The sequence below is a fragment of the Semicossyphus pulcher genome, unplaced genomic scaffold (genome assembly GCF_022749685.1).
Source record: "Semicossyphus pulcher isolate SPU_LCO1_2020_fin unplaced genomic scaffold, fSemPul1.0.p SCAF_5, whole genome shotgun sequence".
Taxonomy (NCBI): domain Eukaryota; kingdom Metazoa; phylum Chordata; class Actinopteri; order Labriformes; family Labridae; genus Semicossyphus; species Semicossyphus pulcher.
The window spans coordinates 5,269,844-5,295,000 of NW_027211726.1; the positions used below are offsets into that span (position 1 = coordinate 5,269,844).

Genomic DNA, 25,157 nt, shown 5'->3' on the forward strand with positions numbered 1-25,157 from the left:
ATGAACCAAAAACACTATTCATGTAAGACTATACTTCTCCCTCTAGATCTAGCATCTGATCAGATAGTTGCCAGACGCTCTGTTTCATAGCTCCTGCAAGAGGCAGCCGATCGCCTGGACGATCTAGAACAACGTAAGTATGAGCCATAACCAGAAATTAGACTGCAGTGTGGATTATTGTTCTCAGCCGGATATAACCAACATAACGTCTCTCTCCATCAGTGGTTTCGGATAACTCTATCAAATTTTCCAACTGTGCCTCAGCTCGAAATAGCATGAAGTTTGGAGAAGCATTTTCAGCTATGTCACCCTAAAGCCGCTTTACATCCATTGCTAGTTGCATATAGCTAGGCTAGCATTGCTTCTTCAAGTAATTTCCGGAAACTGTGGGGAGCTAGACGTATACAACCGATCTGTGGGCTCTCATATGATCAACCAATGGCTGTTAAGTGATACAATCAAGACACGCCTACTCATTTACATACGGATGAATAAATACAGAAATAAATGAATAAATAGGAAAATAAAGAAAAACAGATTGAAATGTAAACAGAAAGAATAGATTGATACAAAAATAAGGAATTTGTCAAATAAATAAAAACATTTAATTTATTTATTTTTATATTTCTGAATTTTTTTTTTTTTTTTTAAATGAACATGAACATTCATTTGATAATTGAGGCTTTATTTCTACATTTCTGTCTTTATTATTTGATTTACTTATTTATTTATTTGAGATATTTATTTATTTATTTTTGATTATGGCAGTTTCAGTCCTCCATAGCCATCAACCTCCATAACAGCCAATAGGAATTTAGCCTGAGCATCAACATCACGTGTAACTCGGTAAAACTGAGGTTATCAATGGAAGTGAAAGTAAAGTCAGTATGTTTCAGCCCATCTAAAAGCATTGTATTAGGAGACACAGGGGACTTTATTCTATTTTATCATCTTTGTTCACATGTGAAAGTCGTGTTAAATCTCCTGCTGCTCAGAATTTCTATAATATTTTGTAGGTTAATGTGATGCTATGAGCACAAATGTTTTAACTTTCTGGGAGGTCAGAGGTCAGATGCAGATCAAATGGAGTTCGTGAGGATGTAGTAGAGTCTTATTGTGCTTTTGTTCTGAGATTGAAAACAGCTCTTATCAAAATATAAATGACAGACAACAATCCATAGTGCAGTGATTGTCAACTGGCAGCCCGCGGTCATGTGAAGTCTGTCATGAAACATGACAATAATATATTTTCAACAAATAAAAAATATCACTGATTCATGATAACTGCGTCCCCTCAGTGCTTCAGCAATATGCTTAACCAGCCATCCAAACCATTATTGGTCATTTTGGCAAAGAAATTACCGGCGAGGACGCGTCAGCAGCACCAGATCCTCTCAGCAATGCCAAAGTGCACGAGATGCCAGCACTGTGATGCCAGCGCTCAGCGGCTATGGAGGCTGGAATATATCCACAGCCTGCAAAGTCCTCATCAGGGATTTCATTGGAATATAGGCTATCCCAATTCATATACATTCATTAATATTAGTTTGTATAACAAACTGCAGGCTGCATGGTGATGCAGTGGTTAGCGCTGTTGCCTCACAGCTGTAAGGTCACTGGTTCAAATCCCTTTTTGGACAAAGTTAGCCTTTCTTCGCTGAGTTTGCATGTTCTCCCCGTGCATGTGTGGGTTCCCTCCGGGGTCTCCGGCTTCCTCTCACAGTCCAAAGACATGCTCGTTAGGTTAATTGGTAACTCTAAATTGACTCAAATGTGGGTGTGAGTGCGAAAGGTTGTCTGTCTCTATTTGTCAGCCCTGTGATTGACTGCCGACCAGGGTGTAACCCCGCCTTTCGCCCAATGACAGCTGGGATAGGCTCCAGCCCACCCGCGACCCTGAACAGGATAAGCGGTATAGATAATGGATGGATAACGAACAGCACACTCCCTCAGAGAGAGAGAGAGAGAGAGAGAGAGAGAGAGAGAGAGAGAGAGAGAGAGAGAGAGAGAGAGAGAGAGAGAGAGAGAGACGCAGCGCAGAAAGTGGTCATCTGAGCATGAGACATGTTGTTCCGTAAATTTCAGTGTGGTGAAGTTATTGAAGCAGAGTGCACCACATGGGCGTACTCCTGGCTGGGACAACAGAAAAAGGATATAAAAATAAATGAAACATTTAACTGAAATGTTGCTTTCAAGAGTCAGTCGAACGGAACATCAAAAACAAAACAAAGTAGCTTGTCATTGAACAATGAATCCCTCAAATAAAAGGCTGAAATACTCACATTTGGTTCATGGGAGAAATTACATTTTCCCTCTGACACCAACTTCCTAACATCAGGCTTGACAGCTGTTAGGCTTATTCGCAAGCAGTCCTCCAAAGACTGGTTTGACAGTCGGTTCCTCTCATGGGTCTTGATAGTGTTCATCTTTGAGGACGCAGCTTCGCATGTATAGGTCGACCCGAACATGGTGAGCACATACATAGCCAACGCCTTCAGTGTGCCGTAGTCTTGGGGACAAGCCACCCAAAAAGTGCTCAAGCCTTCATCACCACGGAGAGCAGCTTTCATTTTGCTGGAGACCTGGATGTCAACGAGTTCACTTTGAATCACCGCTTCGTCCAACGGCATCACCTTCTTCACATCAGCGGAGAATTCTCCGCCTGGATGGTGAATGGGTCACGCACAAATTCAATGACACCCCTGGAAATGGCAAAGTCATCAAATCTGGCAGAGAAATTCTCCCTCAGCTGTGAGATGAATTTCTTCATATTCTCTGTGACGTGTTGAAGTGCAGCAGCCTCCCTGATAACAAATCAGCGTGGAATAGATCAAGTTTGTTTGTGAAAGTCTGGACCCCACAGTGTCTGCTTGGAAAAAATCTGGCCCTTGGACAAATCTAGTTGATGACCCCTGACATAAACTCTGCTGTGTGGCAACGCCTCACACACACACCACGTACAGATGACTACATGCCTACAACTGATTTGCATTGCACCTCACGCATTCATGAAGGTCCTGATAAACAGTATTAACACAGATGGTACAGACTTATGGAAAAGTTATGGTCACATTTAACTCACATACACTGGAAAAGTTCTTCTTTGGCGGCGGTTACTGTTTTCCCTCTCCACTTTGCAAAAGCGTGTTTTTATCAGACAAATATACCACATGTACCTCTGGCTAAACCACACGACGGGAAGTGGCAAGATCGGGGACGCTGGGTTCGTCAGAAGGCTGCTTGTCATGATTTTGTTCCCACAGAGGATCCTAAGACAAAATACAGCGTGCAAGGTGATGTATGTCGTACGAGACTGACAACATCTGTACATGTGCACAGAACTGTCGGGTTGGTTGAGGACTCACCACGTGGTTTGCTCACTGATGTCTATGTAACCATGGCTTCACTGGAAATTCCACCTTATCTGTCGACGGTCCCAGAATGTCTCTGGGCCAAACATAAATATGATGTAGGTCAAATTCAGAACCTTTAATCATTCATCCAAAATCAGACTACAGGCCTGTTAAAACAATATCCTCTCAGAAAAGAAGCACTTGACGGCATTACGCCAGTTTTTGAGTCCCTTTAAAAGAGGGATCATTATACTTTGTGAAACATCTTCCAGTCAGAACTCTTATTTTTCCTGTAAAGAAAATTTGAAGATTTGTACAAGATCTGCAAGCAGTAAATGCTGAAGTTCACCCAAGAGTTCCCGAGGTACCAAATCCACACAATCTTGCTGCAAGTACAACCACAAGCTACTCTTTTTTCGGTTGTCGACCTCGCTAAGGCGTTTTTTTTCGGTCCCAGTACACCCCGATAGCCAGTACTGGTTCGCGTTCTCGTTTAAAAAGGTAAAACTTATACATGGACACGTTGCGTCTAAGTTTAGTCTCCCACGCACTTCATCAACAACTGACTTAAACTTTGCTAAACTTCAAGTTTCCATCAGGCTCCACTCTCATTCAGTACATTCAATCTAACGGTGTGTAGCCCTTCAGCTGAAGCCTGTCAAGAAGACACACTCGCACTGCTGACGTTTCTAGCAGAAAACGGCCACAAAGCAAGTCTCTCAAACTTAAGTAACCTACCTGGGACCTGTGATCACAGCAGAGGGTGAATCCCTCTCTCCCGAACACGTTCAGGCTACATTGGAGCTCCCCAAACCGTTAAAGAACAAACAAATGGTGAGTTTCCTTTGCATGACGTCATATTGCTGACAATGGATCCCTAACTACTCTGAACAACAAGCTCCTCTCTCATCTTGGATTCATGACAACAGCTCTCTGCCCATGATAAGATCACATGGACACCTGAAGCCCAACAGGTTTTCACTGACTTAAAGTCTGCACTTACAAATGTTCCAACTCTAGGTTTACCTGACCCTGATAAACCTTTTGTATAGTTTGTAGATAACAAAGCATGCTAAAAGGAAGGAATCGAGGGTTTGCTGTGGTTATACAACATGAAGTTGTGATATCAGGTAAATTACCCTCACACTATTCGGCTCAAGCAGCTGAACTTGTCGCCCTCACAGAAGCCTGTAAACAAGCTGCTGGTAAATCTGTTAACATCTACACTGACTCTCGATACGCATTTGGAGTAGTGCATCACTTTGGTGATTTTTAACATCCTCAGGTGAACCTGTTTCTAACCATTTACTGGTCTCATCACTGCTTAAAGCTGTTTTGCTCCTCTCAGCAGTTTTCCCCTCCAGCAAACAGGATTCAACAGCAGTGGCAAAAGCACTGCTCATGGAGGTGATTCCCCGGTGGGGGATCCCTGGTAAGATAAGCTGTGGTAATGGCCTTGCTGTCATTCATCAGGCCATCTGCGTCCATCTCCATCCACAATGTTTATTTTTATGACATTTATTAAGTATCTTTTAATGTGTTAGTTGTGATTTTAGTTTTATTTAGAAACTGATTTTGGCATTTTTATGTGCCTAACTGTGGTTTGATTTAAAACATCCCTGCTCCTATCAGCCACAGAGTGCAGGTGCGGTAGAGCGTGAAAATGGTTCCTTTAAAGCTAAATGCTGTGAGGATGCTGGACTTAGATGGGTAAAGATGTATCTGCTCATATTTTCACCTCCATGGCATCCTTTTAGACAACCAGGCCTCTGTGGCATCAGAGGGACAAGATGTTGTTTAACGTTTGTTATATTGATCATCACCTTTCCATTATTATGGTTTGAAATGCAACAACTGCCAACCAGAGTTGACAACCTGACTGCACACACATGACCGGACCAATAAAACACACACCAGACTAACGCGTGAGTTGACTAAACAGCTGACATTTAAAGCACTGATCCAAACTGACTCTGACCTCCCTGATGACCCCCCGCTCACCTGACCTCTTCCCTTTCCCCGACTATGACACAGACATGATATCACACATGGGTAAGTATTGACAATTCCCACAGAACAGCAGATATCACAATGATTTCTACATTGATTCTGTCATGGTTTCAATTTAAATAAAAAGGTGAGGACCCAGATGCAGCCTTTGATATAAGTTTGATAAACAAAAGGCAAAAAATGCAAAAACTAAATCTAAAATCCAACAAAAGACAAAAAAGGAAAATCAAAAGACAGAGCAAAAAACTTACAACAAAACCAGGAACAGGTAATCCAAGGGACACGAGGGGTCAGGGGAAGCACAAAGAAGATCCAGGGAAGGAAACACAAGGAACCAAGTGCAGGTCATGGACATAGATTAAACTCCAGAGGAAGGACGACAATGATCAGACACAGGTGAGACAATCAAGGGGCAGGTGAAAACAATCAGGGCAGGGCACATAATCAAACAAGCGGGAAACACAAAGGCAGGAAGTGGACCAACACGAGGGACAAGGTGACAAAGTAAAACAGGAAATGATCTAATCAAAAAGACACAAGTGAAATACTTAACAAGACTAAACACTGACAAGAACACAGAATAAACTAAATACAAAACTAAACGATGAAAACTCATGACAAGGGACAAAGTGACAAGGTAAAACAAGAAATAATAACTAAACACCAAAATACAAGACAAAACCAGAACTAAACTAGAAACTCATGACAGATTCTTTTACTCCCCTTCTGTGTGACGAGTGTAATTAAACTGTAAAACAGGGTTTACATTCTGATGATGTTTAAGGCTTATATACTCATACTCATTTATTGTCAGTTAATGATAAAAAGTGGGGAGTTGTGAAGGACATTTTTATGTTAACCTGTTGAATCAAATGTTTAAATGTCTTTAGCGTTATAGACTCAATAATCATGGTATAATCAGCTAAGGTTAATTTAATGATGCATGCATCTGATTATTTTAGACATACAACACAAAAACTAAACTACTTAAAGTTCGGTGTCATTTATCAGAACATGGACGACATCCATAGACGCCTTTTCAAGCCAGTGCCAATTTTGTATTTGTATATTACGATAAAAAAGTTACTTCACAATTTCAAACAATTGTTTCAGATGTTTTGAGCCATGCATCATTTATATAAATGAACTAAAAGTCACAAGGTGTGAAGCACAAAGGGCAGAAAAAACAAGTTTATTCCACCAAATTGTAGCTGTAGATGTGTTATAGATGTGTGAGCCTATATATGTGTGAGCTATAGATGTGTCAGCGTTTAGTGTATACGTGTGTGTGGAACAACAGGAAGAGAGACATTTGGAGTATGAGGGACTTTTATTAAAAGCAAACTTACAGAACCAAAGGTGTGAAACAGCAGGTCAGCGGCATTCATTGACTTTAACACAAGAAGAGATTTTAAGCATCAATGTTCGGTTTCTGTGTGTTTCAAAACAGATCAAAAGAGATTTGATATGAAACAAAACAAAGAACATGATCCTGATTCATTCAGAAGACGGAAATTACTTTTTGCTCCAGTCTGGTAAAAAAACAACTAAATCTTTACATTTGATCAGTTTCATAGAAATAATCAAGCAAACTAGTGTGTGTGTGTGTGTGTGTGTGTGTAACCAGACTGATTGATTGTCCATGTCTTATGTACGAATAAAGATTCAGCACAGTGATAACACACAGACAAAGTCTATCCATCATTTCCTCCTGGCTCATCTGGCTGAGACTCACGGGGGACTGGAGAGTGCGAGAGGTGGACTCCAGTTCATCACCAGGAGGGACACACAGAGACCACTGCTAGGTTGATTGCGCGGGTGCAAAATGGCTTTAGAAACCTGAAGAGATAAAAAAAAAAGGTCAAATAGAACCATAAATTATCTTATAAATGTTTGGAAATATCAATTCACAGAGCAACATATGTACAGTCATTAAAACCCACAATATTTATAATTCAGTCATTTCAGTCTGAACATTTGGAAATCAAGTATTTATTAAATGTCATGTTTTTGAAGTTAGTTCAACACTTTTTAATACATTTGTTTTTCTGAGTTTGTTCTTGTGAAGGTTCATTTATGACATTTGAATTACACTGAGCTGCTGCTGAAGGTTCAGCTTTGTTAGCTGTGCGAATAGTCCATGTCCAATATGAAGAAACTCACGGTGTGCAGGGCGGCCTGTTTCTCATTTAGCTTCTGGATTCAGTTTCTGAGAGAGCTCAGAGTTGTCATCAGGGGATCGTTGAAGTCGGCTGAAACACAAAGCGAAGACAAGTCATTTTAGTTCTCACATGAACAAATATCTTTTCTCCTCTGTCCTCTGATCCTCTCTGCTAGTTTCTTTCTTAACTCCAGAATTCAAACCTTCAACTAACACGTGTATCTTGTCCGAAGCACACAGCTCACTTTGTCTCTTGTACACGAATTAAACTTGACAAAACAAACATTATACCAAGAGAAAACACTGCCTTTAACCCTTTCCCCCTAAAATCCAAAACAATATCCACAATACAGTCGGAAACAGAGAAACTCCACCGTCTAACCACAAGCAACAAACTACCTTCAAGTGTTTGTTAAGGGCTGTAAAACTGCTCGTCAGTGTTACAGAGGCATGAATAAATCTGAGTGTGTTCACAGTATGTCTACACGTAGATGTAGAAGCGTACATGATGAAAGATTAACTTACAAATTATGAATGTTTAATTAAATCTGATAAAAGTTTCTTTTTATTCTTTTATTGTTTTGCTGTCAGGGTCCAGAGGTGGACACTTACATTGGTTTCATACTAATCTCAGCCTTCAAACTGTTTATTAAATGTATAAAAAACTTGATGAAAGTGAGTGAAAAACAATATAAGGAAACAAAACTTCCCTTCCAACACAGGACTGTTACAGTGAACTTCCCACTCTCATCCCCTCTGACTCCAGTCTTACCTTCGTTGGTCCTGATCGCGACTTTGTCCAGCTTGGTGACGATGTCCTCCCTCACACCAGAGAGCTGAAACACACATTCGTACTTCCCCCAGTCTGCAGAGGACTCTGATGGAAGCTTCAGCTCGACACTCATCTGGAAGGATCCGTCGTGGTTGGGGAGGATCTCTCCGTGGTCCACGTCCTCATAAAGCTCCTCTCCATCTTTCCTCCAGAACATCACGGCGCTGTTAGGGTAGAAACCTGTAGCGTGGCAGCTGACTGGAGAGGAGGAAGTCTTCTGGAGGAGAGACACTGAGGGGAGGTCTGGAGAGAGAGAGAAAGACAGATTATAGTTTCTTTATCATCATTTACTGTTGATTACTATCATAGTTCCTGTTAACTGTCATGTATTTAAATGCCTGAATAACATCAAGATTATATTTATAGTACCTATGCAAAGAAAATGAAGCTCACTGGAGTGTAAATGATATAAATATGGGAGGGCAGAGGAAGGAAAAAGACACAAGGAGACAAAAGAGTGAGAATAAAAAGTAGAGAGACAGAGAGAAAAATGTAGATGTACAGATATGCAGCAGAGAGAAAGAGATATAAAAAGTAGGAACAGAGAGAGAGAAGCAGAAAGATGAAGAGCGAGCAGGAGAGAAAGAGAAATGTGTGGAACATTTATTGTCATGTCAGGAAGAGAAGAGGTGTATGAACGTTGTGCTAATAAAAACACATCAGGTCATGTGATTCTACCTGTTCTCAGCAGAGAGCTCCTCCCATAGTCCACATACTTCTTCAGCCACTCAGGGCAAATCTGGGTGAAGTAGTTCTTGGTCTGTGCTATTTGAGCTCTGTTATTATCCCACTTGTGTTTGGTGATGACAGCCTGTGGTGTCGGAGCGATCCATGTATCTGTCCTCATGTCCAGCACTATGAAGTCTTCTCCATCATAACCAAACTGTTCATAACCATTAACTTCTCCAGTCTCATCATCCCACTCACAGCCGTACATCTGCTGGACAAGGTGGACACCTGAGAGAGAGAGAGAGAGAGAGAGAGAGAGAGAGAGAGAGAGAGAGAGAGCAGAGTGAGATCACAGCCCAGTCATCTATTATCAGTTGATTTCACATCTCCACCACAGACACACTGATCCACACACACCAGCACAGAGCACCTACACCTCCTGCTGTTATTGGCTGGATGGAAGACGCTCACAGCCAATCATCATGTGGACAGTGTGGACGGTTTAGAGCGAGAGAGAGCTGCTCTAGAAGCTTCCACTGAAGGAGAGTCTCAGTCCAGGATCAGTCTGTAGACTCCTCCTGCTCAGCCAGCACAGTGTTCAGCAGTGTGTTAGTACAACTGCTCACAATAAGGCAGAGACCACCAGGACCACTATGGAGACTGGGAGGCAGTCTGTGCGTCCTGATTGGTCCATCCATCAGTCAATCATTCGACACAACCGACAGCTGTTTCTACCTGCAGGCGTCGGCTTGATGCTGCCTGAGAGGACGAACCGACACACTGTGGTCAGCACAGTGGAGATAATCTGATCTCATCTGTTTTCTACATTTTGAGAGAACAAACTAATCATGTTTGTCATGTTTGATTATGTTATGACTATTTTTTTAATTAATCAATAAATAGTTTAATCTGTTAAATGTCTTTAAAAAGTAAAATAAGTTCATCACAACGTCCCAGAGGCAAAAAGATCTTATTTCAATAGTATATTATGTCAGAGACACACTGAGGAGAGAGAGTGAGTGAGTGAGGATGAAAATACAAACATTTCATCAGTAGAAAGTTAAACATGAACAAACCTCCAGTTTGGTTGAAGCGCTGCTTTGCAATTTCTATGTTGGATTTGGAGGCCTGCTGTTGACCCACAGCGACCTCAGTCTCCCTCTCCCAGTAGTCAGCTTCGCCTTCTGTGACTCTGCTCATCCAGTCCTGTTTGGGTTCTGCTCTCCTGGTGTCACTGTCATAGTAATCTATCTGAATGTCATCAACATACCCAACAGTCACAAACTCTGGGAAGTTTGGGACTCCAGAAGACGCAGTGTAGAAATACTTCAGAGAGTGAAAAAAAAGTTCATGTGATCATTTCAGGTTTTATTTGACACTTTAATGAATCACTGAACAATTTAATGATCCAGCACACAGAATCAAAAAGAACTACAGCACATTCAACACAAGCTCATCATCTCTTTGTGGTCAATAAATAAAGTAAAAAAAGTTTCTCTTGAACTTTTTATTCTAATATAAACATTTTTTACTCAAGTGTAACTCGCTTTAATGTAAATATATTTGTACAAACTCAACAATTATTATATATTTAACTCCTTATTTCACTGATAAGATTATTTTATGTACAATTAAAATTTTCCGTTAATAATGACACACCTCTACATTTTTAATAAACATATTTTTATATTTTTAAATAACTAATATTATTCATTTAATTTTAACATTCCCTCCACCATAAACTGAGTGTCTCTTAGTCCTGATTTAAACATTGTTTTTGTTCTAACAGGTTTCTGTGAGTTTTGCCAGTTAAATATTTGATCATTTCAGAATCCCGCACGTCGTCTGCTCTCTGAATTTGTGTAGATCATTTTCTGTGTTAAACTGCACTTTAAAAAAAATCACGCACTGCACACACTGAAAATGTTTTACAAATCTGTGCAGGATTAAATATAATCCCTGTTAATAAAATACCCAAACCTTATAGCCTGATCAATGCTGGGTTTTGAGGCTGATGCTGATGTGAACACTTTCAGAGATTAAACTTGTTTTCGTGGCCAAAATCCAAACTGAGCCCGTATTTCAGTTTCAAAATAAACTCGTCAGTGCCCTCTGGTGGACAAACTCGGTAATGGGAATGTTGCCAAACTACTTCAAACCTGTTTACTGATACTTGTCGACCAACATACAGATGCCAACACATCTGTAATAAGCTAACATCAGCAGATATATAGTGACTTTTTTGATCTGTCTCTGCTAAACAGCCTGTTATTGTACAAAGAGTGAATGTAATAACTGTCAGTGTGATGTGATCTGACAAAACCAACAAAACTCAATAAAGATGAGGATTATCTGGGGAATAGCTTCAAGGTTTATCTTAATATAGTATAAGGTAAAAATATATATTTAGAGGTAAAACAATATTACGAGGTAACCTTAATATTTAGGTTTAGTATTTTGTCAATGTATTTCTATGTTCACTATTTGAGTTATTTGTTCACAGTTCTGATGAAATATAGACACCGTGAGACAATTATTATTGTAATAAATTAAAAATAGAAGCAATATTAATTTTAGTCCTAAAATAACAGTCATGTTTAATAGCACTAAATGAACAACACACTTTCTACAAAAGGCTCATGAAGTTAAAGACTGAATTTAAGAGCTCTATTTATAGTTTTTGAACAGAATCGCTTTGTTTTGACGCCTTTCTGCCTATTTTCTTTATCTATGTGTGTGTGACTGGTTCGTGCTGCGTAGCTACGCTGCAATTTTAGCATTTATGGCCGTCATGATATAAATTGGGCCGAAATAATATCTCGAGTTGCTCTTTTGTAGGAGAAGACAAATGTGCTTTCTTCAACACTTCCCAGATAAAGACTTTTCTTATAACTACTAGGCGGTAATGACAGGAACAGACACGATTTACTCACTTGAAATGAGATGTTTACCTTTAACATCTCTATGATCTGCAAAAAAAACCCTCCTGAAACTAAACATCAAATAATAATACGAATCTTAAATTGGGCTGCAGCGCTGTTGCCTCACAGCTAGAAGGTCACTGGTCCAAACCCCGGTTTGGACAAAGTTGGCCTTTCTGTGCGGGGTTTGCATGTTCTCCCCGTGCACGCGTGAGTTCTCTCCGGGGTCTCCGGCTTCCTCCCACAGTCCAAAGACATGCTTGTTAGGTTAATTGGTGACTTTAGTTGACCATAGTGTGGGCGTGAATGAGAAAGTTTGTTTGTCTCTATGTGTCAGCCCTGTGATTGACTGGCGACCAGTCCAGGGTGTACCCCGCCTTTCGCCCGATGACAGCTGGGATAAGCTCCAGCACCCCCGCGACCCTGAACAGGATAAGCTGTATAGATAATGGATGGATGGATGGAATCTTAAACTGATATGTATATTATATAAAAATACGATCAATCGACTCAGATGATTCTTTACTCACATGCCGTCGTGTCATGTAGGACTGTTCCCAGGAGAGTCAGGAGCACCAAAGTCTTCATTGTGACCTGTGACTTCTTTAACTTTGATGAACTTTAAACTTATAAGTGTCTCTGTCCCGCTAGCTCGAGCTCTGAGGGTAAAATGAGGTGAGAGAAAATGGAGCACTGACATCAACCTCCGTAACAGCCACTAGAAATTTAGCCAGAGCATCAAAATCACTTGTAACTCGGTAAAACTGACCCACTGAGGTTATCAATGAAAGTGAAAGTACAGTCACTTTGTTTTAGCCCACCCGAGAGCATTGGGGGACGCGCGGGACTTTATTCTATGATCTTTGTTCACATGCCTCCTGCTGCTCAGATTTTCTGTAATATTATGCTAATGTGATGCTATGAGCACACATGATTTAACTTTCTGGGAGGTCAGAGGTCAGATACAGATGAAATGGAGTTTATGAGGATGTAGTAGAGTTTTATTGTGCTTTTGTTCTGAGACTGAAAACAGCTCTGATCCAAATATAAACAACAAAACAACAATCCAAAGTGTTCCATACATGGTATGGATATATTGTGAAGAAAGACAGCAGAGCTAGGCCAAGGCTGCGGGTTCTGGCTCGCAATGCATCCTGGTACATGTAGGCACTAAACTATAATCAAAACATTACAATTTGTTCACATCGTACTGAAATGCTATCATACCTCTGAATCCTTAATATTGACTTAAGATATTATGGAAAACAACAACAACATAATCCTAATAAATAATGAAAAACCTTAAACACATAAATTATATTTAGCTCGAGCCTTATCAATCAAAACATTTCATCAGCTTTACAGAAATATACAAACAATATTTACACAACTGGAAATTAAATTTTGTTATTATGTTTTTATATTGTGTGTGTGTGTGTGTGTGTGTGTTTGTGTGTTTATCTATGTGTGTGCACAGGGACAGGCAACACTGTGCACATTAGGGTTAAGGTGGAATAAATTCCCAGGAGAACGTGTTGGAAGCGCTGCTTGTAACTTATCCATAAACCTGAAGAAGAAAAAACAGAGAAGAAAAAATAAACATGAAATCAAAATGTGGACAAATGTTTTAACTTTCTGGGAGGTCAGAGGTCAGATACAGATCAAATGGAGTTTGTGAGGATGCAGTCGGTCTTATTGTGCTTTTGTTCTGAGATTAAAAACAGCTCTGATCCAAATACAAACAACAAACAACAAGCGAAGTGTTGTTTCAGACGTGTTATAGAGAGTAAATGTGGGGAGGTGCTCCCCCTAGTGGCTCAAACCTGCAGTTGATGTACAGCAGAACCATTGTACTCATGAGGTCTGTTATTATCTGATATTTAAATACATCTGTGCACAATCATAACATTAAATGAGGTTATTAAATGTGATGGAGGGAGACATCTTATATTCTTTAAAGTCAATATCAAATGATTTACTTTTATATCTGTGTTGTGTGTAACATGTCAGTCGAGGCCTTCACACAGGTCTGAGCACAAACTAACTAACTGTCAGGACAATCATTACAATTTAACTAAAGATAGTTTAAATGAAACATTTTGACTCACAGTTTGTCTTTGAAAACAAGAACCAAAGCAGTAAACTGAAAGCAGAAAGAGAGTCAGAGAGCTTCTCAAACATCAGATCAGGTCAGCTCTGTCTGACAGGTTCAATGCTGCTGAAGTGATTTGGAGCTGTGTACGCTGAAAACTGCTCCAACAGGAGAAATGTGACACCTCTGCTGATGTTTGAACACCTGATGCTGGTTTTCATTTCTCTCTGGCTTTGACGCTGTAAACTCTGTTTCAATCCCCACTTTTGAATCATTAAATCAGTCGTTAACAGAACACACACAGATCAATATAAGTGTCACATCTTTTATCTAGATGTTACATCTATATTTTTGTGACATTGACACGTAAACTCTGGTTGACAGAAGCTCTTCATGCTCACTGCGGATCAACACCTGAGTTAATTATAAGCCTGTACATAAGAGGTGAACGTGGCCTTAACTTGAAGAAGTGAAGCCAGTTGTGGAGGAACCTTAAACCTGCATTCTTTCTAATGGCCAGCAGGAGGCGACTCCACTGGCTGCAACATTTTATTGTGTGGAAGCAGATATGAACATGAGTAATGTTTCACCTGCTGCAATAACACTCTTAAACAGTCCATAGGTTATCACTGAGTTCACCTTGACAGAGACGTCAGTGATGTCACAGCGCCCCCTGTGGACATTTATGTATCTGTCGTTCAACTGCTAATCGGAAATCACCTGAGTATGTCACCTGACTTTCTGTTGTTGGAGATAGTGACAGTACATGATTCTACTCACATCACTGATCAGATGAAGAAGAATAGAAACAAACAGCGTCTCTGCTGCATGAAACCAAGAGATAGACTATCTTTGAGAGAGCTGAACTCCTGAGAAATCCTTTAAAGGGAAACTTCACTGAACCTCATCTCTTTCTGTCTGAGTTGGTATAAAGTGTGAAAAGTGTCTGAATGTGTTGCTTGTGTTCTCTGTGTTTCTGGGCTGCAGCTCTAAACAGCAGCATGCTCTGTTGTTACTCCGGCACCAGCTCCGTCAGCTGACGTAGTCTCTTCCCCTGAAAGATTTCAGGCTATTCCAGCTCAGACTTTTAGTCTCTCTTGTATTTCAAAACAAGCTGCAGAAAGCAAAAATGTAATCCGTAAATATGAGCACAAAGAATGTTCCAGACACGCATTTACATACAATTTAATATGTAGGCGTATTTCTTTGAGCTGAGTATAACGCTGAAGACGGGCAGCAGAGTGAGGCCAAGGCTGTGGGTTCTGGCTCGCAATGCATCCTGGTACATGTAGGCACTGTCTGCGCCACGGCATGAACAAGAGAACCAAGCTTTCTCTGTCAGTATAGTACACACTGAGGAATCTATTACTGCTATTAACTATTTACCATCAGCCTTACATCAGAGTGAACTTTCTCTATAATGTTTTGATGTTATTGAACTATGAACCTCCAACAGACAAATAAACACATAACTGTTTACTGTTGTTTTAGAAGAACTTAAAAATGAATGTGTACAAGTTTTAGTAAAAATGGGGACAGTTAAACTCTAAAGTAACGTCCACAGTAACCATTAACACACACACACACACACACACACACACACACACACACACACACGCTGTAATGATGGAACATCTGAAAGAAAACTGACAATAAAAACACTTTAAAAGAAAAGAGGCCAAAACAATAAACAGTTTGGAGCTCCAGATTATTAAATTATCTTCAGCTTTTATATTTTACTCACCTATGAAATCTGACTGGTGCTGTTTTAAGAGAAGAACAAATAAGTTCACCACATAAAAAAAGCAACTGCACAGACAGGAGATCCTCTCTTTAACAGAGATGTTGTGTTCGACCGAACAGGACACAGAGACACACCAGCATCCCACAACAACTGTGTTCAGAAAGAAAAGAGTGTCCAATGTTGTGAAGGAGGGTTTGATGATTTTAAATGATTCAGTGAAACATTAAAACACAACTAATGATACAATTAAAATTAGACACCTTGAAATCTTCACCTTCACCTTTAAGCTTTCTAATAACCACTGTTGGAGCCATAATGAAGTTTTTATTTGTGTTGATTCTATCTTTGTATGAGCCACTCATTAATAAAGGCTGTTGTGTGTAAATATGTATATAATTCTGTGAAGAAACACCTGATGAAGCCTTGGTTTAGACTGAGCATAAAGACAAGCTACAGGTAATTGCAGGCAGGTGTGTGAATTGGAAACTTTGACTGTGTCAGTGAGTTACTGTGAGTTTATCAGGTTTATGATTTATTTCGTATTCATTAAATTAAACCTTTTAGTGAATTCAAAGAGAATTTTGCTGATATTAATATGAATTAAAGTGTAAATAAATTGATCACTGTTGGGGTGTTGGTTTAGCTCAGCAGTTAAATCGTGCGTCCCATGTACAGAGGCTCAGTGTTCGACGCAGCGACCCCGGGCTTGACCCCGACCCTCGGCCCTTTGCTGCATGTCGTCCCCACTCTCTCTTCCCACATTTCTGACTCTATTCACTGTCCTGTCTAATAAAAGCAAAGGCCAAAAACATCATCTTTAAAAAACACAACATAAAATAAATGGCTCACCTGTGTAATAAGTGACAGCACATTGGATATTGTTTTTCTTGTTTCAACAAGAACAAGCGTCTAAACTTGCTCCAGTTCCCCCTCAGTGGCTTGTTTTAGATAAATGTAGTTGTATTGAAAATGAGTCACTACAACCACTGTTTCATTTCAAAGTTAAACTTTAAAGCTTCTCAAAGGTAGCAACCTCCTGGGCCGTGAGATGAAGAGCTAAAACTGCATTTCCTTGAACGTCCTCACCACTTGAGCCTATTTACAGCCTTTTATCTTAAAGCTACGACAAAGATTTCACCTTTAAAAAGAGTATAAATAATGTCTCTCTTTTGGTCTTAAATAACGTCTTTTCACATCCTTTGGGATCTTGAGGCTTCAGGAGACTTGAGTTACACTGGATGAGCTGTATGGAGCCATTTGTTGTTTTTCTGTTTCCCCAGCTGCTTCAGTTGTTTAGACGAATGCTCCAACGCTGTTTTTCTGTGAAGCTTCAGAAATGTTTTGGAGACAAGAAACGTCACCAGATTTTCCATCAGCATGTGGGTGAGCAGATAATGACTGAATTACTTTTTATTATTGGGTGAACTTTTCCTTTAAGACACAAAACTCGGGGGTTAAAGTTCATTACATGGTATCAAGCTGACAGTCCTAACAAAGAACACTTTTGTCATTTGATCTATAACTTAAAGATCATGAAACACTCATGGTCCTGCACTCATCTAACCCTGCGCTACACTCACCTGGATGTCCGTGGTTGAGGGTCTGACTCAGGACTTTGTGGGGGTGTCATCTGTACAAGTCTCTGCCTTTTTGCTCGTCACCTCCGCCGCGCTTCTCTCCAATACCTGCGCGTGTCTTTGCTGCCACTCTGCCCGTCTGCCCTGCATTTTTCCTTCTGTGTCATCTACAGGGGTCAGCATCATGCGATGGCCTGTATTTTCATCGCCTCTCAGCTGCTGACAGCTTCATCTACCGAGAACAGAAATGATTACATTTCCTCAACCTGGAATGGTATACCACAGCTGTACTCTTTACAGTAAGAAGACACAGAAACTATAATCATTTTAAAATTGTGCAAAATCCTTAAATGTAGCTCAGCGTAAGTTCAAGAAGGAAGACTGTTTATACTCGGTCATTCATCCATTAGCCATCATTCACCATGTCTCGTTCTCTCTCTCTCTCCCTCTCTGTCTGGTGATCAGCTGATCATGGGCGTTTACAATTGGAGAACTAAATGTCATGAGTCATTCTAGTGTAGTTATGTTGTTGATCTGTATTTTGGTGTTTTGATATTATTTCCTTTTTTTTCCTCAGTCACTTTGTCTCTTGTTGTCATGAGTTCTTATTGTTTAGTTTGTATATTGTGTTCTGTCTTGGTTTAGTCTGGTTTAGTTGTGCATTTCATTGAGATTATTTCCTGTTTTACTTTGTAGTCCTGTCAGTCCTGAGTTTGGTTCCTAGTGTTTCCTGTTTTATTTTGTAGTTCTTGCCCCTTGTATGTCACGTCTTGTTTTACTTCCCTCCGTTCTGTTTCCCACCTTTCAGATTGTTTTCACCTGCCCTTGATTGTCTCACCTGTGTCTAATTAGCTTCACCTCCCAAGTTTATTTAGTCTTTGTGCTCCCTTGTGTCATTGTCAGTTCGTCGTCAACTTTATCCCGGATCCTTGTCAGTGATCCTGTTACCCGAACCTGTACCTGGACTTTCCTGTGACTCCCGATGTTTCTGTTGGATTTTTGGTTTTACCTTTCAGTTGGATATTTTTGTTGGATTTCGACCTGGACTGTTTCACAGTAAGCTTTTGTTTGTTGCCCTTTTGTCTTTTGTTAATTAAACTTTTTGTTTTTGTCTGCACCTTGGGTCCTCTCGCTTTTTGTTTTAGTCCAAACCCTGACACTAAACCAACCAGAGTTAGCCTCCACGTCTGTCGACCAATCATCCCTCTGCTGTCAAATTTTAAAGCTGTTCTCTCCCGCAGACAGTTTGTCGTTTCAGCTCGATCATTGCGACCCTCCTCCACTCCGTTCACCTCCAATCCATCTCATCAGCGTCCAAGTCCAGCTCCTCAGCTCGTCCTGTCTTCACCATCATCACCACCACCAGTGTCGAGACTCCATCGGGGGGTGTCCCATCCTGCTCTCGGCCTCTCTACTCCTTCAAGTACATGAAGGCATCACGATGGAGTCTAATCGCCAAAGACTTTGCACATTTCATTCTTTCCAAACTTGTAAATAAATAATTGTTCAATCTTAATGACGTCTCTCCTGATTGAAATGTGATTAACATTTGACTCTATCAATCACGGTCAATGGCCAAACACATTCAGTAATGGGTGAGATGGGAGTCATTTAATCAATATTTTATGTACACCAGCCATAACATTATGACCACCTGCTTAATATTGTGTAGCTCCCCTTTTGCCGCCAAAAACAGCCCTGACCCGTCGAGGCACGGACTCCACTCGACCTCTGAAGGTGTGCTGAGGTATCTGGCACTGAGACGTCATCAGCAGATCCTTTAAGTCCTGTAAGCAGCGAGGTGGGGCCTCCATGGATCAGACCTGTTTGTCCAGCACATCCCACAGATGCTCGATTGAGATCTGGGGACTTTGGAGGCCAAGTCAACACATTGAACTCGTCGTTGAACCATGTTTGCAGTGTGGCAGGGCGCATTATCCTGCTGAAAGAGGCCACTGCCATTAGGGAACACTGTTTCCATAAACTTGGTTTGTAACAATGTTTAGGGAGGTGGTACGTGTCACAGTAACGTCTACATGAACGGCAGGACCCGAGGTTTCCCAGCAGAACATTGCCAAAGAGCATCACACTGCCTTCTTCCCATAGTGCATCCTGGTGCCATGTCTTCCCCAGGTAACAGACGCACACGCAGCCGGCCATCCACATGATGTAAAAGAAAACATGATTCATCAGACCAGGCCGCCTTCTTCCATCGCTCCGTGGTCCAGTTCTGATGCTCACGTGCCCATTGTAGGCGCTTTAACCGGTGGACAGAGGTCAGCATGGGCACACTGACCAGTCTGCAGCTACGCAGCTCCATACACAACAAACTGTGATGCTCTGTGAGTTCTGACACCTTTCCATCAGAACCTGCATCAACTCTTTCAGCAGTCTGAGCTACAGTAGCTCTTCTGCTGGATCAGACCACACGGGCCAGCCTTCGCTCCTCACATGCATCAGTGAGCCTTGGTTGTCCATGACCCTGTCGCTGGTTCACTGGTTTTCCTTCTTTGGACGTCTTTTGGTCGGTCCTGACCGCTGCAGACCGGGAACACCCCACGAGAGCTGCAGTTGTGGAGACGCTCTGACCCAGTTGTCTAGCCATCATTGTCTGGCCCTTGTCAAAGTCGCTCACATCCTCATGCTTGCCCATTTTTTCCTGCTTCCAACACGTTAACTTCAAGGACAAAATGTTCACTTGCTGCCTAACATATCCCACCCACTGACAGGTGCCATGGTAACGAGATAATCAATGTAATTCACTTCACCTGTCAGTCGTCATAATGTAATGGCTGATCAGAGTATAAATTGTGTCACAGATATGCATCAAACTTTACTATTAGTGGCAGAACATAGTTTATGTTTGCATCTAGGCTCCGACCTCATCACTCCTCAGATTTATTTTACATGCAGAGATTTGAGGAGTGATGAGATAATATCTTAAACCTCTCTAGCCGGAGCCTGCAGGTGGATGCTGGGGTGGTGGTGGGGCTGAAAGTATGAGCGCAGTCCTGGTGCAGGGCAGCGATGGCAATGACGGAGCAGAGGGAGACACTGGAAATCTTACAGCTCAACTAGACATTGGGAAGAAGTGTTTGTCAGGTGACGCATGAACCAGCTCGCAGCCGTCGCTCCATTTAGTGTAATTATCGTGAACTGATTTAATAACGTTTTTTTTAAATTACAAAAGGTTTATCTGGGAGACGCGAAACGTGCCCATAATTCTGGAATGAACCAGATGTAAGCCACGGTTGGAAGGATGAGTCTGCAAAGTCTTAAACTAATAAAAAAATAAAACCACCAACGCACAATGAAAAACAGGACATTATTCTAAGCTTTGATTTATTTGTGTGTAGACCTCTCTTGTTTGACAGCAGGAAACCATACAACAAGTTTCTTTAAAACAGGTGTCAATGAAAATCAGCTCGACCACTTTCTTTTCACCTGAAAAGTCCAGCTCACCTTATTATCTCTAAAAAAACATGTTTACAGAACTAAGTTTCAATAAAGTTTAACATCTACAAGTCAGAACCACATTCATTCAGTGACTGTATGAGGCATTACAAAAAGACACATTTGGATTTTTAGGGGTTTTATTGAAAAGCAAGATTAAAGTACAAAAACAATCAAATTGACAGGCAACTTGTTTGCGATGTACACCCAACACAAGAAGTGATGGATGTTAAATTTCTGTGTTAACACAACTCAAGATAAAACGTTTCTTCTCCTGAATTGTAGAAAAAAACATTTACTGAAGCTTCCTAACAGCTCGCTGAGAAGATTTAAAAATCCCACAGCCCTTAAACATCTCGTCTGAAACTAAAATCAAAACATTACAATTTGTTCACATCGTACTGAGATGCTATCATACCTCTGCATCCTTAATATTGAATTCAGATATTATGGAAAACAACAACAACATGGTCCTAATGAATCATGAAAAACCTTAAACACATAAATTATATTTAGCTCGAGCCTTATCAATCAAAACATTTCATCAGCTTTACAGAAATATACAAACAATTTTTTATTTTGTGTGTGTGTGTGTGTGTGTGTGTGTGTGTGTGTGTGTGTGTGTGTGTGTGTGTGTGTGTGTGTGTGTGTGTGTGTGTGTGTGTGTGTGTGTGTGTGTGTTCACTCATTCAGCATGTTTTTGGATGTTGCTGATTTATTTGTAGTTTTGCTACCACTGACCAAATACAACCAGAAAACCAAACAATGGCTTTTTTGTATAAAAAGTAAAGACTATTTCCACTGATTCACAAATATCTGTATTGTTAATGTATATATTATATTATAGACCTTCTGAGTATTGATCTGAAAATAGGATGGCGTGTGGATGTGTGTGTTTATAAATGTAGAATAACGTGTGTTTTACCAACATCAATTTAAGCACAAAGCTCCCAAAACCAGAAGCATCAAACTGTAACTACGGCGGATTTGTTTTAAAAGCACACAAAATATTTATAATGTAAATATGAAGAGAAGTGAGACGCTTTTATGGATTGATTGTTGTTGTTTAACTTCTCACCAAGAAAAAATAATCACCCTCATTTCAATAACCAAAGTTAAAGCATCAAAAGAAAGGCCACTTTTTTAAAACTAAGTTAACCAAACAATCTAATGTCGTCTTTTATGTTTGAGGAGATTTGTACAGCGTTCATCAACTAATTTTCAAACTTGTTTTCTCTGCATTTCAATCAATAAGCATCTAAATCCAGATTTCCAACCCTGATCAGCTCATTTCATGTGATGAATAACCAATAAATTCCCAGGACAATGTGCTGGAAGCGCTGCTTGTTCCAGTGCACAACGTATCCATAAACCTGAAGAAGAAAAAACAAACACGAAATCAAAAACAAAATAACTTCATAAATGTTTGCAGAGTAAGTTTCCACAAAGCTGAATATTAAAAGTCATTGAGACCTAAAATATGTTTGCTTCAATCATCAATCGAAACTTCACAACATCACCGGAGTTTCATACCGCAGAGAGGAAGCGGACCTTAAAACAGACTTTACAGGGCGCCTTGAAACCGACAACGTCGGTATAATGAGTCGGTATTTGACAACCTGTGATCGTTAGAACGAAATATTGATCATAACTTGTCGTAAAATATATAAAATGCAGTGAATAACTGCAGATTTGATTTGTTTTCTGGGTCAACATCTGAGTAAAAATAAGTTAATTGTCTAAAAATCAAAAGTAGCAAAAACAGATTAATTTCTATTAAATTTAATAAATAAAATATACCTCTCGTCATGATCAGTTATTTCCCTGCTAACTTTTATTACAGATGAAGGAATGAATTCAGAGGGAGCAGGAGAGTCTCTCTGTCAGCAGGTAACACTACGTGTGAGCGTGATCATCAGTGAGGTCGGGTTTGATCAGCGTGACGTGATTTCTATTTATCCTGAAACTTTGAGCCTAATAAATCATTTTCATAGCTCATGAACAGACAGTATTTGGGCTTTTTAAATAATTAATTCAGATCAGATGATCAGTGATCAAAAATGTAAATAATGAAAAAATAATATAAAGACACAGTGCTGTAGAAAATGTCTGTATGGCTCTGCAGCAGGAACACAGACTGCAGCCTGTTCTTCATGTGCAGGTGTTTGTTACACAGGTAACAGGTTACAGAGAGAAAACACTGTTACTGTGTCTGTTATTAGAATTAATACAGTGCACATGTGTGCAGACACAAACAGCTGTTAAAGCAGACTGACAGCTGATCCAGCGGTGATCAGTTGACGCGATCATCACAAACGGACGTCGCAGCACGTGACGCTTAATCAGAAAGGACGTCTCATGTCTCTTAAAAAACATTCCCTCGTTTCCTCTCTCCTCTCTTGGTTTCCTCGCGTCTCTCCATGCATCTCTGGTGGGAGGGACTAAGACGCAAGTGAAAGACGCAAGTAAAGGAAGCATGGATGCAATTTCAGAGACTTGGGAAGCAGCCATGCTGTGTTTCCAAATCCAAACTGTGACAATGTGATGCTACTCACTGTGTTCAGGGTGGTGTGTTTGTCTTTTAGGCATTTTGATTCTCAAGCATTTTTTCTTGCTCCACGACAGGGTTGTTCACAGCTGTGAGGTCAGAAGCACAATGTTAACAAGCAGCAGATATATAATATCACAACAGATAACACTCCAGAAAACCGCTTTAATACAAAGAGAGCGTTTCAGCTCAGAGTGAATAGAATAAAACAGGTTGTACTTACGAGATGGAGGGCGTTTGGCTGAAAATAAATACAAACACATTATTAAAGATGTAACCGTTAAATATTTCAGACAGTGTCACCTTCAGTCCAGTGATGATCCTCTCTAATACCAACTCAAACTGATAAATAAATCCTTATGACTTTTGTTTAAATCTTACACTATTTCTTTTCTGATGGCCTCTTCCTTACATCATCGTGCTGCAGTCAAATTATAATTAAACTGTTTCTGGGTCTTACAGCGCTTAACGTTGATAAAAACACATTTTAAATGTTAAGAAGGTCATTTGTTTCACTTTTGCAAACTGGACAGAAAAAAAGTCGAGAAAGAAAATACAGAAAATAAAATGACTTCATGTTTCTGCTTTGGTCTCTCACCATTCCTCTTCTTCAACATGAACACAACGGCAGCGATGAGGGCGAGAGCAAGAACAAGCACTGCAGCAATGATGCCGATGGTCACGTGCATGGAATTCCCTGTTGAGCAGAAAACAACAAAACACAGTCACAACCTGAGCAGGTGAAGCAGGTGAAAGAGAAGAACATCTGCCAGTCAGACCATAATCCTGAATATAAGCACAGTTTGTTTGTGCTGCTGATGTTAACTCTCATCCTGTCTGTAGATAATTACTGTATTGATGCTGAATCTTTGAACAAGTCCATGAACTCATCTCCTAAAACTGACATGAAGTAAAATACAGTGCCTATAATCTCTGAACATGTAAATGGTTACACAATGACTGAAAAAAAACACTCTGAACTTGTTTGAGTAAATTCTTTTTACAATAATCTTCAGACAACTTTCTAAAAAATGTCTTCTATTGGAGGTAAATAAAAAGAAGTCTTTATCAAAAATATAAACTGAACAAAAACACTTTTTTGTGTTTCATTATTGACATTTGTCTGTGTTGATCAAAGGTCAGTAAAGAGCGGACAGACAGCACAAACAGCTGCAGTCATCTATAATCCTTTGAAACAAATCATTTAAATCTGATAAAAGTTTCTTTTTATTCTTTTATTGTTTTGCTGTCAGGGTCCAGAGGTGGACACTTACATTGGTTTCATACTAATCTCAGCCTTCAAGCTGTTTATTAAATGTATAAAAAACTTGATGAAAGTGAGTGAAAAACAATATAAGGAAACAAAACTTCCCTTCCAACACAGGACTGTTACAGTGAACTTCCCACTCTCATCCCCTCTGACTCCAGTCTTACCTTCGTTGGTCCTGATCGCGACTTTGTCCAGCTTGGTGACGATGTCCTCCTTCACACCAGAGAGCTGAAACACACATTCGTACTTCCCCCAGTCTGCAGAGGACTCTGATGGAAGCTTCAGCTCGACACTCATCTGGAAGGATCCGTCGTGGTTGGGGAGGATCTCTCCCTGGTCCACGCCCTCATGAAGCTCCTCTCCATCTTTCCTCCAGAACATCACGGCGCTGTTAGGGTAGAAACCTGTAGCGTGGCAGCTGACTGGAGAGGAGGAAGTCTTCTGGAGGAGAGACACTGAGGGGAGGTCTGGAGAGAGAGAGAAAGACAGATTATAGTTTCTTTGTCATCATTAACTGTTGAATGAAG

At 40.4% G+C, this 25,157-nt stretch overlaps 1 protein-coding gene and 1 pseudogene across 1 annotated transcript; both read right to left on the minus strand.

Annotated features, from left to right (window-relative positions):
* Nucleotides 1-2,638: 2,638 nt before the first annotated feature.
* LOC138608664 (class I histocompatibility antigen, F10 alpha chain-like) lies at nucleotides 2,639-12,985 on the minus strand. The gene is made up of 6 exons (XM_069681225.1): nucleotides 12,474-12,985; nucleotides 10,102-10,365; nucleotides 9,035-9,313; nucleotides 8,256-8,599; nucleotides 7,099-7,202; nucleotides 2,639-2,804 (listed from the first exon to the last, which is right to left on the minus strand). Exons 1-6 carry the CDS (start codon nucleotides 12,532-12,534, stop codon nucleotides 2,639-2,641), a joined length of 1,218 nt encoding a protein of 405 aa, XP_069537326.1. The 5' UTR covers nucleotides 12,535-12,985.
* A 54-nt stretch (nucleotides 12,986-13,039) lies between these two features.
* LOC138608387 (major histocompatibility complex class I-related gene protein-like) overlaps nucleotides 13,040-25,157 on the minus strand; it is a 22,097-nt pseudogene continuing 9,979 nt past the window's right edge.